This window comes from Oryx dammah, unplaced genomic scaffold (genome assembly GCF_014754425.2).
Source record: "Oryx dammah isolate SB20612 unplaced genomic scaffold, SCBI_Odam_1.1 HiC_scaffold_3, whole genome shotgun sequence".
Lineage (NCBI taxonomy): Eukaryota > Metazoa > Chordata > Mammalia > Artiodactyla > Bovidae > Oryx > Oryx dammah.
In genome coordinates, this window is record NW_024070187.1 from 93578361 (window position 1) to 93597725 (window position 19365).

At 36.1% G+C, this 19365-nt stretch overlaps 1 protein-coding gene across 1 annotated transcript in view; it reads right to left on the reverse strand.

Moving 5' to 3' along the window:
- Positions 1 to 19365, reverse strand: part of ANTXR2 (ANTXR cell adhesion molecule 2) — a 181661-nt gene that overhangs the window by 74748 nt on the left and 87548 nt on the right. The window contains exons 13-16 of the mRNA XM_040237178.1: positions 11094 to 11138; positions 10094 to 10186; positions 4169 to 4336; positions 3795 to 3875 (exon numbers count right to left, since the gene is read on the reverse strand). Of these exons, the coding sequence (XP_040093112.1) occupies positions 3795 to 3875; positions 4169 to 4336; positions 10094 to 10186; positions 11094 to 11138 (387 nt within the window). The remainder of the gene's footprint in view (positions 1 to 3794; positions 3876 to 4168; positions 4337 to 10093; positions 10187 to 11093; positions 11139 to 19365) is intronic.

A 19365-nucleotide genomic window follows, 5' to 3' on the forward strand; every position in this document is an offset into this window, starting at 1 on the left:
GTAATCCTATGAGATAAACCATATCTATATAAACTAAGTTGATAAAAACCTTAGAGTTCAGATAGTTTAATTTTTGAGAGCTTACCTAACTAGCCACAATAAATAGAAGGTTACAGTGAGCCATGGTCTTCTTCTCCTGCATAGATAATTATGAAAGCAAAGCATCCCATCTTACTATCATACATAAAAATTAGCTGTCCCAAATATGTTCTGTATCATTTATTCTCCTCCGACCTCTGGGTCCTCAGTGTCTTATGAGGTAAATTAAGTTTCTCAAATGAAAGCTATTCTAAAGCAAAAGAAAAGTACTAGAATTTTAAAAATATTATAAGGTCTTTTTTAAAAAATAAAATTTGTAGGATGCTGGCATATCAGCACAGGTTACGCCATGTACCATGCAGACAATTTTATTTAGAGAAATAATTAAATATTACTTTATGGATAATAATACTTGATGTATTCCAGTCATTGTAAAGTTTTTAAAATAAAGTCCAGCAAACATTTACTAAGATTAAGTGTCCTATGTTTGATGCAGATTCTTTGGGGCACAAGTACCAAAGTCCCATGAGTCGGCCTTATCAATAACAGTATTTACTATGCTCATGAGGAAAAGAATAGAGCAATTAAAAGACTTCAGAAGAAGAAGCCAGAAAAAATATTAGCATAGAGTATAAGAAAAGCTCAAGCTAGTATAAGAAATTAGCATATGGAGGATGGGAAGTTAATACTGGAATTAACTCTATCAAATAAAGAGGACCCGGTAGATGATACAAAGGTGACAGAAACTCAGATATTCTTAATAATCTTTGTGAAACATGAAAAATGGGGAAATGAGAAATAAAAAGCAGGGAGGGCAAAGATTTCCCAGGCTGTCTAAAGGGAAAAAGTAATATGCTGTGAACTATAGGTCTGACATCAAACCCTAGTCTAAAAAAAATAATAAATATTATAAAAGATCATAGCAAGAATTAGAAGTAAGAAAAAAATCATGTCACAATTACTTGATTTCCAGGACCAAATAATTTTGCATCATTGATTTTGTCAAATGGGTGAATACTCCTCCATCCATGGGATTTTCCAGGCAAGAGTACTGGAGTGGGGTGCCATTGCCTTCTCCGACATAAATATACATTATACCTTAAATACAGAAAACTAATAAAATTTATTAAATATCCTTGTGAAGTGAAGTGAAGAAGTGAAGTCGCTCAGTTGTGTCCGACTCTTTGCAACCCCGTGGACTATAGACTACCAAGCTCCTCTGTCTATGGGATTCTCCAGGCAAGAGTACTGGAGTGGGTTGCCATTTCCTTCTCCAGGGGTTCTTCCCAATCCAGGGATCGAACCCAGGTCTCCTGCATTGCAGGCAGATGCTTTACCCTCTGAGCCACCAGGGAAGCCCAAACATCCTTGTGAATAAGATGGTAAACTGAGTTAATACCATTGGTGGGCTTCTACCTTTACCATATTCATTTCAATTAACAGTGTGGAGTGTCAATCTGTGCAGAAGGTGCTCATGGAGTACCCCACTGAGGTCTGAATTTGAACTAAATGACAAAACTTTGCAGTTGACAAAATTTTGGAAGCAGCAAGGCCATCAAGAATAGGTATTATGAATAAAGATTAAATCAGACTGTGTCAGACACACATTGAATCATAATATATATCTGATGGAAAAGCAAATCAATTAACTGAACCAACAATTGATATTTACTAAGTTTAAAGTCCTGTATTTAAACAAAAACAAATGTAAAAATCATAAATCACATATATAGGTGAAGAGTGAAAAAAGTGGTAAACAAAAAACCGGGAAACAATAAAAGTTTACTATCTTTTGTCTATATTTTTTAAATACAAAATCTTTTAAAATTGAAAGTTTTGTGTTAACTGTGTCACTAAAATACATTTGGAAGAAAAAACTGACCTGAACTAACTGGAGAATATTTATGGCCTATTATTATCCACCTGTACTAATCAATATTTCTGTAATAGAATATCTCAACACTGAGCTCAGGAGATGATGCTTTCCAAGTATATAAACACATATACGGACTGTATCAGATTCCTAAAATCTGAAAAATTCTGAGTTTTGAAACAATTTAACCTCAAGAGTTAGGATAAAGGTTCTAGGATTATATCAGACAGAAGAATGAGCAAATTTTCAAAAAAAGAAAGGAAATTTTGGTCAAAATAATGAAAGCTTTATTCTGCAATCATGGAAAAATAAATGATGCTTTAACTTGCTGGGGCAATGTGTAAACTATTCTAGCACTGTAATCTAAGAAGAATGTTAGATTTACTCGGTATCTAACAAAGTGTTTGGTACATTTTAGACATTAGATAGATATTTGTTTGAATTAATGAAAGAATGATTATAATGCATCATTCAGAAGCACAAATATATCAATTTATCCAAACTCAAAGATTTCTTCTATTCCCAATTCATCATTCTGGCTTGAATCCCCAATCCCCAGACTATCTTTTATTCCACACATCACTGTTCTTGGCTACCTGAGAAATTTTGCTCATGATGCTTCATCTGTGGAAATACTCATTCCACCTAGCTCCACCTGATGAAATCTTATGCAAAAGCTGCTGCTAAGTCGCTTCAGTCGTGTCCGATTCTGTGCGACCCCATAGACGGCAGCCCACCAGGCTCCCCCGTCCCTGGGATTCTCCAGGCAAGAACACTGGAGTGGGTTGCCATTTCCTTCTCCAATGCATGAAAGTGAAAAATGAAAGTGAAGTCTCTCAGTCGTGTCCGACTCTTAGCGACCCCATGGACTGCAGCCCACCAGGCTCCTCCATCCATGGGATTTTCCAGGCAAGAGTACTGGAGTGGGGTGCCACTGCCTTCTCCAATGCAAAAGCTAGCAGGCCCCTATTTTTTATGAAACATTCCCAGATTCCTCCAGGAAGAGTTAATGTCTCTTCCTCAATGTACTCAAGAGTACTTGGTGCTTATCTATATATGGCTTAGGTCATGTTCTGGAATAAATTTTATTTTTGTGCGTATCCCAAAGTTTAGATTTCTTAAGGGCAAAGGCTATCATCTGTACCCCCCAATATTACCAGATGCTTTACTTATGCATATTTATAATCTATAAATTATTGAATTTAGTCAAAATTAGTACAAATGAGAAAAGGCCATAAAACTAAATTTTAATCATGAGAGTTAAAGGAATATAGAAGGTTACTGATAAGAGTGTTGGAACCACTCTCTTGTTTTTGCTAATACATCTTCAGTGTTACCACTATACCCAACACTTAAAATGTTGAAAATTAATGTCTAAGTTGGGGGACAGAAAACTAAGATGATGCATGAAAACAATTTTAAAACCTATAAAGTGAAAGTCTGGCACATTGAAGAAAAGAGTTGTTATATGTCGTTTGAGAAGCAGAATTCTAGATTATGCATTAATTTGAACAGAGGCACAAATTTCATTAAATACAAGAACTTTGTATTAACCACAGTGGTTTGGTAATGAAAAAGCCTGCTTCACAAACCACCTAATTCTCTCTACCTATTGGCACAGCAAAGGGTAAATGATCTGTTAGGAATATTCCAGGAATATTTTGTCAAATTGGTTTTCTAAATGGTTGAACTCAGATGTTTTTAAAATTATCTCCATCTCATAGAAGTAAAACCTTAAGATTTAGATGTTTTGATAGTTTAAATACCACGCTAGAATCATATAACATTAAATATAGCTTGGCACTGAAAATATTAATCTCATCAATTATTTCATCCTTAAAAGAATAATCTAGCTTTTTCCCAACACATCCCAGGTACAAACCTCATCTCCTTCCTGAGGTCGCATCAAGGAAACTCGGTCATACTGCCTCCGCAACAAAGCCCAGAGCGCGTCCAGCCGACCCTAAAGGGAAACATGATCTATAAATCTCTGGGAAATGTACTCAACCTCTGCTTGCTAGATAAATGAGCTAAAATGAAGAAGATAAAGTCTTTTCCTCTACTGTCATTTCTTTCATAAATTAAATGAATAAATAACAAAAACACAGTTTCTTGTTGCTGAGAAATGACTCAGTTAGTCGTTAGAAGGTAAATTGGATGCCTGCTGTTTGATATACCTTGGTCCTCCTTCAGGGAGACTAAAAGGATTACACTTTAGGAAGCTGCAGTTAAATCCCACAAAGTCTGAACAGTCACCTTAATTGGCGTGTACCACTTTGTCTGAGGAGGCTGGTGTGTGGGTTTAGATCGCGGTGGTCTCGGTCTGACGGGCTCCTCTGGCTCTTCAGGAAGGGTTACCACGGCATTTTTGGCTTTCTCTAGCCTTGCACCTTCTTCTGTAGATCCTTTATCACCCCAACGAACCTTTAAAACAAAGGGAAATATTGCTATCAGACAAACAGTGGCCTAGGAGAACAGACTCTTGTTCAGCTGGTTCTTGGCTCATCACCTCAAAGTCAAAAGATGAGTAAGTAACCTAACTCCAAATTTCTCTTCTGAAATTTAACATATTTTTCACCACTCCTTATGTATTTTATATCAAGATCCTAGAAATAAAGACCCTTTATAAAAATTTGGCATCGATTAAATTTGATACAACCATTTCTCCATTGTTTCAAATAAGGAGTTAATTTATATTTTACAAGGGAAATGTATAATTCTATTCTCTAGGTATGTTCTCTTTCTAGCTAAACACACACCCCTATATACTGATGACAATGGTTGAAATAGATGGTAATGATGATGATAATTAGCATTTACTGAATAATTATCATGTGCCAAGCTGCACTTAATCCATACAAAAAATGCTATGAAGTAGATACTGTGTTTTTTGCTTCCCATGGAGGAAACAAAGATACAGAGAGGTTAAAGTGAGGAGCCCAAAGCCACACAGTAAGTAGCAAGAGAGGGATTTGAACCTGTTAGTCTGAAGTGGACAAGATGTTTCAACTAGGTTAGAATTTTACAAATATATTTTATAAAAGGAATTAATTTTTCCTTCCAAAGTTTCCATCAAGTTTGACTAAGGACAAAAGTATGATTAAACTTTCGCCTTTGGAAGTAAAAATAATTATGTATGTTTTATCTTCACTTTGTAAAGCAGCCCTCAGTCTTCAGTTTCTCTGCTCATATGGATATGGTTATTTGACATACACATTTTTCATTAAGGAAGACAAATCTGAAAAGACTCTGAAGAGAAGAATTCAGAGACATCAGAGATTTCTACAAATTTAGGGGAATTCGTTTCTCTGAAAACCCTGGACACTGAAAAAAAACTGCAAGGTCAAGTGATATTTTCTTTATTTTTCAATGAAAATTGGCTAAATCTGAGCCAAATTTTTTTCAAGTGTGGGCATGTGAAGAGGATGTGGCCCCCAGAGGATGGTTTTGTTCATCCAAGAGCAGCAGAGAAGTCTAAAAAGCAAGGATGTTACCAAAGAAGACGAAGATAAGTGAAGCTCTAAAAAGAAACAGGAAGGCCTGTCCTGGGCACACAGTGACTCACTAGTGTTAAGTAATTTCTACAAAGAAAAAATGATTAATAAGCTTTCTAAAAGCATTTTAATGACCTGAATTAGTGGACAGGAATACAGATGATTACTGTTCATAGAAAGATCTATTCATAGCTTTTGGATAAGGCTTACTTAGATGTTTTTACCTTTTTTAAACTACAATTTTAGAATAGGTTTTCAATTTCAAGTGGACCCTGTTGAGTCATTAAAATGTATCTGTATCTTTCTGTGTGATCAGTGGTACTAGAATGTTCTTTATGAGGTTGTTAAAATTGTTTTAAACACCATTAAACCTTTAGAGCTAGATAGTTGGCTTTCTTTCCAGAGAAATGACCTTCTCTTTCAAATCAGTGTCTTCACCTAGATTAATTAAAACTTTAAAAATCTTTAGATATATCTAAATTGAACTAAAAAATTCTAAAACCAGGACCCATCTCCTGCAGTTGTAAAGTCTCAATTCTAAGGGAAAAAAAAAGAAAAGAAAAATAAGTCAAATAGTCAAATAGTCAAATAGTATCATAATATAGAGAAGTAATTTGGAGTAGAAGTAGGTAAAATTTAGGACCATTCAGAAGTTATAGATTTTTAACTTAGATTTTAACTAGTGCAGCATTCACAGTTAATGTCACAGAGGTAATGGTAATTGTATCCTTCCTCTAAATAACATTGGCACCATTCTCAGATAAAGAACACGAAGATAGTTGAACTTGAGTTCTCACCCAACATGGCATTTCTAAGGACTCAACTATTAAACAGCTAAATGTATGATACTAGGTTAGTGGAAAAGTCCATTTTACAACATCTTATGGAAAAAACTGAGTGAACTTTTTGGCCAACACAATATATAATTGTTTTGCTGTTGTTTAGTCACTAAATTGCATCCAATTCTTTTGCGACCCATGGATTGTAGCCTGCCAAGCTTCTCTGTCCATAGGATTTTCCAGGCAAGAACACTGGAGTAGGTTGCTGTTTCCTTCTCCAGAGAATCTTCCCAAGCCAGTGATTGAATCCATGTCTCCTTCATTGGCAGGCAGATTCTTTACCTTTGAGCCACCAGGAAAGCCCCAATTATAGTTGCTGAGGTCTAAAATAAATGCTTTACCTAAATCCATTATTCTTAGTTCCTCATAGCTGTTTCATCATTATCACCATCACCACAAACAATAGCACAATCAATTCTCACTCAACTTCAAATTCTAAAGCTAGGAAACACTATATAGAGTTTTCCTTAAACTCTTAAAAACAATTAAATATATATACATACTTGTATGTATAAATTTTAATATTTTAGTTTGACCACATTGAGATAGCCAAAAAGGATAAAAGAATAACAAGAATAGATTGCTAAAGGCAGCCTTAACAAAATTGATATATCTGACTTTTGACTATTTTTTAAAAAAGTGCAAGTTTGATAACTAAATGTTTCCAATTCTATTTGGTTTTCATGATAAACAATGAAATTCCATAATTTCTGAGCATATTCAGAGGCTGTATCATAAAGGAGCAATTTCAGAACTGAGAAAAGAAACAAAAACAGTTTCCTGCTGAACTGCCAGAAACACATGTGAAGTCATCAAGTACTGTGGATCAGTTGTGCTAACAGCTGTTATTAACATCAGTTCAGCTCCAGCTTTCTGCAAATAGCCATTACCATAGTGTTTAAATATTTAATGTAAAGGAGAAGGAAGAAGACTTTCTACTAAAATTCCTATACTGGCTTAAAACATTTAGTTACAAAGACTTATTTTTTAATTCAGATGTACCATGATTTCTATAATTCCATTTACTTTCCCTTTAAGGTTTGTTTTTTTTTTTTTTTAAGGAAAATACTTTCCAGATTTGAATAGGCATGATTTTAAAACAAGGTATGTTTTCTATTTTTCCTCTCCAAGTTTAAATAAATTCATGCTTGAAAAAGTCTAATGGTACTTATTTCTCAGTATATTTTTATTGTGTATTTTTACATATTGTGTTTCTCCTTTGTGATGCCCATATTTACTTGCTCATTTTTTTCATCATTCCCATCCTTATTTCCATCTCACTGATGGAGTAGTCCATAAAATGTAGCCAAAATTATCCATGGTTAGGGAACTTCCTTGGTGGTCCATTGGTTAAGATTTTGCCTTCCAATGCAGGGGGAGCGGATTTGATCCCTGGTCCAGGAAGTTAAGATCTCACATGCCTCGCAGCCAAAAAAACCAAAATGTGAAACAGAAACAAACAATACTGTTTCGAAAAACCAAAATGTAAAACAAATTGAACAAATTTAATAGAAACTTTAAAAATGGTCCACATTAAAGGAAAAACTTTAAAAAAAATGATCTATGACTAAAATGGACTCTGATTTATTAACAGTAAGTGAGTCCTTCTCATAAATTTCCTTCAGCTAAAAAGAAAGGGCAGTGTAATTTCATATTAATTAAGTCAAAATTTAAACACAAATAAATAAATTTCAATTCAACTAAATTTTAAATAAAAGAGTCAATAACTCTTAATACTTGAAATGTGAGTTACTCAAGGATGTTCATTACTCCATGGCTTTCCTGACCATATTCCAGTAATATGCCTTTTAACTTGGAACCCATTCAGGAGCTCATGCATATGCTTTTCTTTTCTGTAGAAAGAGACTCCTAATCTCTGGAATACTAGAATATTGGAATAACAAAAATCTGCCACAGTTCCTTGTGTTTTCAATAAGAACAAATATACCAGGTGGCTCAGATGGTAAAGATTTTTGGGGGCTCCAAAATCACTGCAGATGGTGACTGCAGCCATGAAATTAAAAGACGCTTACTCCTGGGAAGAAAAGTTATGACCAACCTAGATAGTATATTCAAAAGCAGAGACATTACTTTGCCAACTAAGGTCCGTCTAGTCAAGGCTATGGTTTTTCCTGTGGTCATGTATGGATGTGAGAGTTGGACTGTAAAGAAGGATGAGCGCCCAAGAATTGATGCTTTTGAACTGTGGTGTTGGAGAAGACTCTTGAGAGTCCCTTGGACTGCAAGGAGATCCAACCAGTCCATTCTAAAGGAGATCAGCCCTGAGATTTCTTTGGAAGGAATGATGCTAAAGCTGAAGCTCCAGTACTTTGGCCACCTCATGCGAAGAGTTGACTCATTGGAAAAGACTCTGATTCTGGGAGGGATTGGGGGCAGGAGGAGAAGGGGACGACCGAGGATGAGATGGCTGGATGGCATCACGGACTCGATGGACGTGAGTCTGAGTGAACTCCGGGAGCTGGTGATGGACAGGGAGGCCTGGCGTGCTGCAATTCATGGGGTCGCAAAGAGTCGGACACGACTGAGTGACTGAACTGAACTGAACTGAACTCAGATGGTAAAGGACCACCTGCAATGCAGGAGACGTGGATTTCATCACTGGGTTGAGAAGATCCCCTGGAGAAGGGAGTGGCTACCTACTTCAGTACTCTTGCCTGGAGAATCCCATAGACAGAGTTGCCCGGCGGGCTACAGTCCATAGGGTGGCAAAGAGTTGGACATGACTGAGCAACTGAGCACGTATGCAATGTATTTGAACCCCACTGTCATGTGGCATTCTATATGTGTGGATTTCAAAATGGAATTAGGCTTGTTATTCTGATATAAATTAGTACATGCTCACTGACAAATAGGTCATGAACAAGCAGGGAAATGCATAACACAAATTGAAAATCACTCCATTCAAAGACAACTACTAACACACTGTGCTAATTCCTGTCTAACCCATTTCCCCCTGCATACATCTTCTAATATACATGCTTTGCCAGGATCTGTGTTTAATAATAAAGTCATGATATAAATAAGAAAATCCCTCCAATTGCTCCCTTGGGTGGGAGGCTGGCTTATCTCTGCCACTATTAAGGGGTCAGTGCCGACAGGGCTTGCTTATTATTAATTATTCCATCACATTGAAAAATATGTCTGTGGTAATAAGAAGACCTCATTTGATATTTAAGATATAATATTTAAGTTCTATTTTAATCCATACTTTTTGCCAATCTAAAAATTTAATATACTCTATAAATGATATTTAATATTAATTATGATTATTCATAAGTAGCAACTAAAAACTATTTTATTTTTATTTTTTTAATATAAATTTATTTATTTTAATTGGAGGCTAATTACTTTATAATATAAAACCTATTTTTACAAAGCCTTAAAGGTACTTCCTCTACATTTGTGATAGGGTCATATCCACTCTGCTGAATATTTTAACATTTTTTCCTCCCCAAACAGAACTTAACTACTGAATCTTTTCAAAGACAAGCATTGTTGCAACTTTAAGTAGTTGGCTTCTTCAAAGCTGATGTTCTCTGTAGTCATTTTTTCCAAAACAGTGAGGAAAATCCCTAATTTTGTTTTGCCCTTTAGAATTCAGGCATCTTATCAATGCAATCCATTGGCTAATGAAGTCAGTTCTTGCACAGTTTTGAAATGGCTAGAATTATTCCATGGAAAAAAATTGCCCCCCAAAATACCACATGTTAAGAAAAATTGGATGGTATTGGGAAATTGAGCTGTGAAAAGTAGTTTCCATGGCTTAATAGTTCTAAAAATACATATTCCAGATTTGCAGCTTCTTTTTTTTTTTAAGATATACCAACCTCCATTCTTTTAATTCCTCCAACACCTCGACCGCCATAATAGGAAGCATCCACAGTTGGCCATTTCTTAGTAGGCAGAGGTTCTTCTTCCTCCTATGCAGATACAAGTTTTTAAAATGTGTTTAATTAATTTCTTAAAATGCTACTTAGTCAGAACTGGCTCACATTTAGATATTTTTCTGAATAATACCACTGATGGAAGAAATATAGTAAAAATTACACATAGCACATGTATGTACTTCTGCTTACATGTATAAATTTCAAGTGAAGTTCTACAGAATATAAGGGCTCCTTTCATTCCACAATTCATGGAATCTACCTTATTTTGCTAGGCTACCAAAAGTTGCTCCTTAACTATGAACTTCATTTGTTTTTTCCAGACTTATTCATCATTTCACATGTAAAAAGATAAAACATTAAAATTAGGACCACATTTTAATGATCGTTTAAAGTCTCAACATATGTGTAAATTTGAACCCTGCAAAATTGGTACTAACTAAAAAGGTAGTTGAGAACTTTGAAAATGCACAATGTCATGTTTCTTCTTGCTAACACAATATTACTAGTATATGCTATGTACTTGTAATATACTATTTAATATATACTATATTAATAGTATGGTAATACAGCATATAGCAATAATATAAAAGTAATAATAATTCTGAAGAAAGTAATAATATCTTTAAACTGCAAGCTTGGATCTTCCAACTTTTTGTAAATAAAGTAACAGCAAATTATTCATATATTGGTATAAAAAGTAAATTAAATCTCTATGCACTATTGCTCCTGATGGCCAGTCTATGTTTATCAATGAATGAAGGTCCCATCTTCTAACATGTAAAAGAAACCACAAGGTTTAAAAAATAACAAGTGACTTTCATAAACTCTAAAGTCAATATATCAGAGTTACCTAACAACAATGTAATTGATCATATCTGGGCATAATATCTAAACACACACACACACAAATACCCACATCACTTATTAAGCACTCATTTACCTCTTTTGGTGCAGAAGGTGGTGGTGGAGGAGGATCCTTGATAACCTGTACAAAAAAAAAATAAAATAAATGTAGGAACTTCAGTGGCATCAAGAAGAGACAATAAGAATGTATAAAATAATTAGATTAGTAAAACACTGTGGTGGTGCCAAAGATGTCCCTGATCAACTTAGCCTCTCAATACTTATGCCCCTATTGCCCTTTGAAACTGGTTTTTTTTAACTAGCTTTTGACTAACTAGCAACTACTAGTAGTTTTTTTTTTTTAACGAACTAGCTAACCAACCAGCACATTCACTCATTTTTTCTTTATGATATAGATACATTATAGCTTCATTTTTCAGGTGAATAACAAGAAAACTGTCAAATACCTTTCACTAGGTGTTTCTTCTAATGTTAAAATGCAAACATTTTTCACTAGATTACAGCTTGTTCCCTCAAATGGAGAGGGTATTTACTAGCAAAGTCTTTCTGCTGGGATTCAATGATTCTTTGCAAATTGATGATATAAAAATCAGCTCGCATTGGAGGAGATAAGGGAAATGAACATACTCTCTTTCTCCACCTTTTTTTTTTCCTAGAAACAAATCAACCTCTTGGCTAAGATTCCTTTCCTCAGTGGATTATTTCATAAAGTCTGATATGGCTAATTCTTTATGTGAGAGGAATATAGACTGAAATCTGATTTAAATGATCTTCACTGGTATTGGGGTGTCTGGACTTTCATACCATCCTGATAGAAAATGACTGACCAAGTGCCAATAGCTTCTTATAATTCGGGTACACATCCAAGTCTGTATACCAAGAAGGAAAACTTTGAAAAGATAACTGCTCCACTTCACTTAAGGTCAAATGTTTCAATTCTGTTATTAGATGCTTAAAATTTTAAAAGAGTAGCTTTGAAAATGAATATCATCAAAGAATTCTTTTCTTGCACCGGTATTCTTCCTGTTATCATGAGTATGTTTTTATTTATTTTTTAAACTTTTTATTTTGTATTGGGGTATAGCCAATTAACAAACAATATTATAATAGTTTCAGGTGAACAGTAAAGGGACTCAGTCATGCATACACATGTATCCATTTCCCCCCAAACTCTTCTCCCATCCAGGCTGCCATGTAACATTGAGGAGAGTTCCATGTGCTATACAGTAAGTCCATCTTGGTTATCCAATTTAAATATACCAGTGCATACATGGTCCATTCCAAACTCCCTAACTATCCCTGAATATGTTTTTTACGGACTGCTTATATTTTAAAGATATATACTAAATCACTTCCAGGTTAATGATATAGTTCTGGTATTTTCACTAAAATAATTTGAGGTGGGAAGTGAATAGGGTTACAGATGAAATAAGACTAGCCATAACTGAGAATCACTGAAGCCGTTTGAAGAAGACATGGAAGATTCACTATTTTACTCTTTCTCTTTGCATACGTTTGAAATTTTCCATAATGAAAGGTTTTGAAAAAATATTTAGAGAACTGACTCATAATCTTTTTTTATGTATACTACTTTGATCATTCTAATTTTGGTTTAGATCTAAATCTCAGGAAGAAAAAAACAGGCAGTAAACACAATCACATGGATATAACTGGACAGTAATTTACACTGATTGAATCTCAAACTAATTCATCATAGCATTTGAATGCTACAAGAACGGCTGTTATTTTTACTTAACCCTTTTATTATCCAAGTTCATTTTATCAATAAACATGAAATTCCAGGTCATTTTGGTAATATTGAAGGATAGAAATCTGTGAATTTTGAGATTTAGCCCAGAAATAAATGCCAAGAGAGGATAAAGACTTAAAATAATACTGTAGTAAAATAAGACAAAGGTTATCATGCTACAGATGCATTTCCTTTATAAAAAGGAAGCACTCATTATCTGCAGGGCAGCAATAGAGATGCAAATATACAGAATGGATATGTGGACAAGGCGAGGGGAAAGGAGAGAGGGGCGAACTGAGAGAGTGGCGCTGACGTATGTAACTAGCATGTGTAAAATAGAGAGCTAGGCAATGGCACCCCACTCCAGTACTCTTGCCTGGAAAATCCTATGGACGGAGGAGCCTGGTAGGCTGCAGTCCATGGGGTTGCTAAGAGTCGGCCACGACTAAGCGACTTCACTTTCACTTTTCACTTTCATGCTTTGGAGAAGGAAATGGCAACCTACTCCAGTGTTCTTGCCTGGAGAATCCCAGGGACGGGGGAGCCTGGTGGGCTGCCATCTATGGGGTTGCACAGAGTTGGACACGACTGAAGCGACTTAGCAGCAGCAGCAATGGTAAACTGCACAGGGAGCTAAGCTCGCTGCTCTATGATGACCTAGAGGGGTGGGATGGGAGTGGAGGGTGGAAGGAAAGCTCAAGAGAAAGGGGATATATGTATACGTAGAGCTGACTCACTTTGCTGTACAGCAGAAACTAGCACAACACCGTAAAGCACTTATACTTCAATAATAAAACAAAATTTAAAAATAAAATAACAGTAATCTAGAAAATAAATTAATACAAGTATGGCAAATCAAAAAAAAAAAAAGAAGCACACGTCATTATCAATGTGCATGTCCAAAATAAATGAAAACCAGATCAGTCAATATTTCATACTCAACAGAGTCAAAACCAACTTAATTACCTTCATTTACAAGCTAATTCTTCTTCTTGTCTTCCCTGTTTCTTTCAAGTAAATCATTTTCTTTGAAATTGCAGCCTTAAAATTTCCTCATAATCTATAATTTATTCTCACCTCTGAATGACTTCACCAAATCATTTACCATGTCCAATAGACTTTTTGAAATATTCCAGTCTCTGCAGTGTGTATGTGTCTGTCTCTCTCTTTCTCCCCACATTCCTATCTTTTCCTCTCCTTTCCCCACCATGAATTCCCCAGTCTTCTCAAAGTAGTTCAGAATTCCTTAATATGCATGGATGCCTGTTTCTTCTCCTCTAGCATTGATCACAATTGATAATTTTATCCAATTCCAAAACACTGTAACTTCTACAAGAATGAATTTTATGTCTGCTTTGTTCCTAATTATATTCCCAGAACGTAGCAAAGTGTCTAGCAGAAAAGAAGGGAAGAAAGGAAGTTAGAAAGAGAGAAAACGGAGTAAGGCAGGAAAGAGAAAAGAAAATGGAAGAAGAGAGAATGAGGAAGGAAGAAGGGAAAAAGAAAGAAAGGAAGGAAGGAGGGAAGGAGAGAGGAGAAGAGGAAGAAAGGAGGGAGGAAAAGGAAGGAAGTGAGGGGAAAGGAAGGAGGGAAGGCAGGAGGAGAGGAAGATGACAGGAAGAAGGAAGGATTCTTTACATTCCATTGCCATTCAGTTCAGTTCAGTTCAGTTCAGTCACTCAGTCGTGTCCAACTCTTTGCAACACCATGGACTTCAGCATGCCAGGCTTCCCTGTCCATCATCAACTCTTAGAGCTTGCTCAAACTCATGTCCATTGAGTCGGTGATGCCATCCAACCATCTCATCCTCTGTTGGCCCCTTCTCCTCCTACCTTCAACCTTTCCCAGCATCAGGGTCTTTTCTAATGACTCAGTTCTTCTGGAGCTTCAGCTTCAACATCAGTCCAGTGAATATTCAGGACTGATTTCCCTTAGGATGGACTGGTTGGATCTCCTTGCAGTCCAAGGGACTCTCGAGTCTTCTCCAGTACCACAGTTCAAAAGTATTAATTATTCGGTGCTCAGCTTTCTTTATAATCCACCTCTCATATCCATTCCCATTATCATTACCTAAAATCATGAACTCGAGAATCTTTGGATCTTAAAAATATCTAGAACAATATTTTTCAACTTCCCCAATGCATCCAACCAGAACTTCATTATTCTGAAAAATCCCCACCTAGTTGTCATCCAACTATGTCTGAATTCCTGCAATAAAGAGAAATTCACTACTTCACTAAGCAATTCATTCCACTGGCAAGGAACCCATATCATTTGAAAAATTTTCCCCTAAATGAAGCCAAAGCCTCCTTCTTCGTAGTTTCCACTTTTTAGCCCTGATCCTACAGTGTGAAATGTATACACACACACAGACAACTATTTTTAATTCCAGAAGACAGGGTTTCCTGTTTTTGAATACTAACCATATATTATCTGAGAGCTAAACCTCACAATCATTTTTCATGTAATAGTCTGAGATATTGGGTGATCTTGGTCAGTTTCTTTAGTATGTATTCATTTGTACAATATCTCAAAGTGTGGATTCTAGAACTGATAAACAGCATTTTAAGTGTGGCCAAGCCATTAATTAAAGGCATGGTACTCAGGAAAAACAGATGCACCCCTGGCAGTCCTCACCTTCATTCCATGCATTTTAATTAATAACATATTGAAAACTAGGATTGATCTATAATTACCATAGCTTTATTTTGGCATTAATGTCTACAAGCTTTGCATGTGTGTGTTTGCAAAGTCGCTTTAGTCGTGTCCGACTCTTTGCAACCCTATGAACGGCAGCCTGCTAGGCTCCTCTGTCCATGGGATTCTCCAAGGAAGAATACTGCAGTGGATTGCCATGCCCTCCTCCAGAGGATCTTCCTGACACAGGGATGGAACCTGTGTCTCATTATGTCTCCTGCATTGGCAGGCAGGTTCTTTACCACTAGAGCCACTTGGGAAGCCCCTACATGTTTTACTTGTAGCTAATTATACATGCAGCTTGCTTGTCTATCTCTAACTCATCCTTCATTCTAATCTATGCAGCCAGGTCAATATTCTTCTAAGCTTGTTGTTTGCTGTTCAGTCTCTAAGTTGTGTCTGACTCTTTGCAACCCCATGGACTGCTCCTCTGTCCTTCACCACCTCCCAGAGTTTGCTTAGATTCGTGTCCATTGAGTCAGTGCTGCTATTCAGTCATCTCATCCTCCGCTGCCCTCTTCTCCTCTAGCCTTCAATCTTTCCCAGTGTCAGGGTCTTTTCCAGTGAGTCAGTTCTTCATATCAGGTGGCCAAAGTATTCGAGCTTCAGCTTCAGCATCATTCCTTATAATGAATATTCAGGGTTGGTTTCCTTTAGAATTGACTGGTATGATCTTCTTGCAGTTCAAGGGACTCTCGAGAAGTTTAATTGATTGCAATAGGAGCTTAATTGATCTTTTCTCTAGTCAAAATGGATCAAATGCTCCAGTGCCCACAACTGAAATCAAGGAATTACTGAATTTGGGGAAGAACCTTACACATCACGCTTCTACTCAGTTTTGCAAATTATCATAAAGTGCTCTAGCGTTCTTTCACCGGGAAGAGCCTAAGGTACCTCCATTCCTAAGTCTAAGTTGAATATACGGTACTCATTTTCATTTCCTTGTGAGGATTTTAAATTTACATCTTGTACTGGTATATGAATTTCTGAGAACTGAAACAGTATCCCCAATCCTATATTATACTATGTGCGTGTGCATGCTCAGTTGCTTCAGTTGTGTCTCTTTGTGACTCTATGGACTGTAGCCTGCCAGGCTCCTCTGTCCATGGGATTCTCCAGGCCAGAACACTGGACTGCGTTGTCATGCCCTCCTCCAGGGGATTTTCCCAACCCAGGGATGCAACCCACATCTCTTATGTCTCCTGCATTGGCAGGCAGTTTCTTTACACGAGTGCCACCTATATCCCCTTGAGAATTACTGAACATCCACCTCCATAACACCTCTTTTTTTTATGTCATATTTATCATGCTCATTATCCTGCATAGCATCGAGTTTTAGCATCGATATGGGCAAATCAAGTTTCATTTTAAAATCCTCATCTAACCACTGCTGACAACCTCACAACAGGATAATGAGAGGCATTTTTACCTTCTTTATCAGAGACTCTTTATTTGTTATCAGCCACAACCCGGAAAACAAAAAGTCCTTTTTCAGTGCATGAGTCCTCCTGCACTCTCGTTCAAATGCCTTAGCATGGCGCTCAATTCAGCCCTAACGTTCTACTACAAAATCTCTGTTTGTGTACCTCTTAAATCCAGATTGACTGAAGATCCCTTTGCTACCCCCAATAAAATGACCATTTCCATATTAAGTCCCTTCCATCCTTCATATAGTCTACCAACTTTTCATTCCATTATCTAGAAACTTTAAAACTTTTAACAATATAAACATTACCACCCAGTTGAACCATTCATGCTTCATCAATTTGGGTTTATATGTTTGTTTTGGAATTTTTCAACTATCCCTCAGAAGTGTTGATTTCTTACGGGCAATATCATTTCTCCCTCTTTATAATATCACAGTGCCTAATAAAGTGCTGTGAAAACAACAGATACTAAAAACATGATTGAAAGTGAGTTGAAGGAACTAGTTGAGAATGTTTGCAAAGGCTCATAGCCAACCTCTAAATTTATTTTTTTAATGGAGAAAAAAGATATAAATGATAACAGATAAAGATTTCCATGAAAATAAAATATTGCTAGTTCCAAAGAAAGTGAAGTATCAAATTTCTCTTTTGACCAATAAAGTGCAAGAACTAATGAACTCAAAGACAGATGGGAAAATATAAGCCCATGCTAAGTTTCTTCATCTGGGAAACAAATTTGATTCACTATAGGTCCTTTCCAAAATGAAAATTCTGATAGAATGATAAAGACAAAATATGTATCACAATATTTCCAACAGGTCTTTTGCTTCTATGCCTTTACGTAATTAAGTAGGCCATATGTCTACAAGTATATGTATTCACCTTATTTCAGAAAAGAACATTAGGGTTTGTTTTTCCAATAATGTGTAATTAATTGTGTGTATGACTAAATGCATGACTTATTATAAATTTAAATTGATTTTGAAATCCTGGCAAGTATACTTTCTACATTGTTAACAATGGAAAAAAAAAAACCCTTAAAATTCTGCATAAATAAAAATTTAATCTTGTAGATTAAGAGACACAAGCACCACCACAACAAATAACATCACGTACAGAAACTGAAACAGACCCAAGGCTCATCTGTGTGCTGTTAATACTATTAACAATAACCACATTTTATTGGTGCTGGCATATGCCACACACTCTATGTTTCTTTCATTTTCATAATAATGCTATGCAGTTACTATGCTTATTTTAAATATAAGGAGAGGGAGGCTTTGAATTCAGTAACTTGTCCAAGGATATACAGAGAAAACATTAGAATTAGTATTTAAACCCAGAACGCTGGTTCAAACTCTGGGTTCAACTTTCTCTGGCACATGACATTCTCTTAAAATAAGGTTTGGATTGCCAAGGGAAAGGGTACAGGAGAAAAGGTTTAAGATGTGTTGAGAAGTACACTACTTGGTGGGATGGACAGATGGTTAGATAGATGAATAGGTAGATAAGAGAGATAGACAAACAGATACAAATCAATATTTATGGTAACTGCATGAGACAGATGCTATCATCCTCAATTTATAGGGACATAACATATTCATTCATATGCCCAACATCATTGCCCTAGAAATGTTGGAACAGAAATAAATGTTGTGTGTGTTTGACATTTCTAAATGCTCCATCTCTCCATTGTACCACACAGCCTCATAAGTAACAAAGGAGAGTGAAAATAATCTGAAGTCATTCAATCCAAAAGACAAAAATGGCAAAAGTCTGTGTCCACTGATGTCCCTACATTTCAGTAAAGTTAGTGCAGGAGAAAAGGAAACCTGGTTGTTGTCCAAATACATTGAAAATAACAGTCATGAGAATCCCATTCTTGTATTAAATAGTGCAAGAACACTCATCTCAGAAAAGGATGTATTCGTATGCACCATATTTTATGAGAATTTGCAGATTTTAAAAGGCATAATATTGCCTAGTTGCCAGGATTTTTTCTACTTAGCATCCTTCAACTCGATATTGAAGATTCTGGAAAACACTTTCACCACTTTATGAACCATATGCAGAGTTTGATTCTTCTCCAATTTTTTTTTCATTTGTTATTATCATCATCAGAGAGGATTATATCTCATCTACTTAGCTGCTAGAATGAAGATTTCAGTTTGGAGGAGAGCCGATTTAAAAAAAAAAGAAAAAGTTAGCTGCTTCAGGCAACAGTCCTTTTGATCTGCTCATTAACACTTTTCAAATGTTCGAGTGATGTGGGCATTCTTTGCGCTAGAAAATGTCAGCACTGGAGCCTGCAGCCAGCTTGATGTAATCATATGTTCCGATATTCAGAAAAGAGTGAAAAGAACTGTCAACAGTGAACTGCCTTGGATTAAAAAAAAAAGATACTGTATAATGACTGGAGATCAAGTAGTATTTCAGAAGTGACTCTTACCAGTGACAGAAACAAATGCCCAATA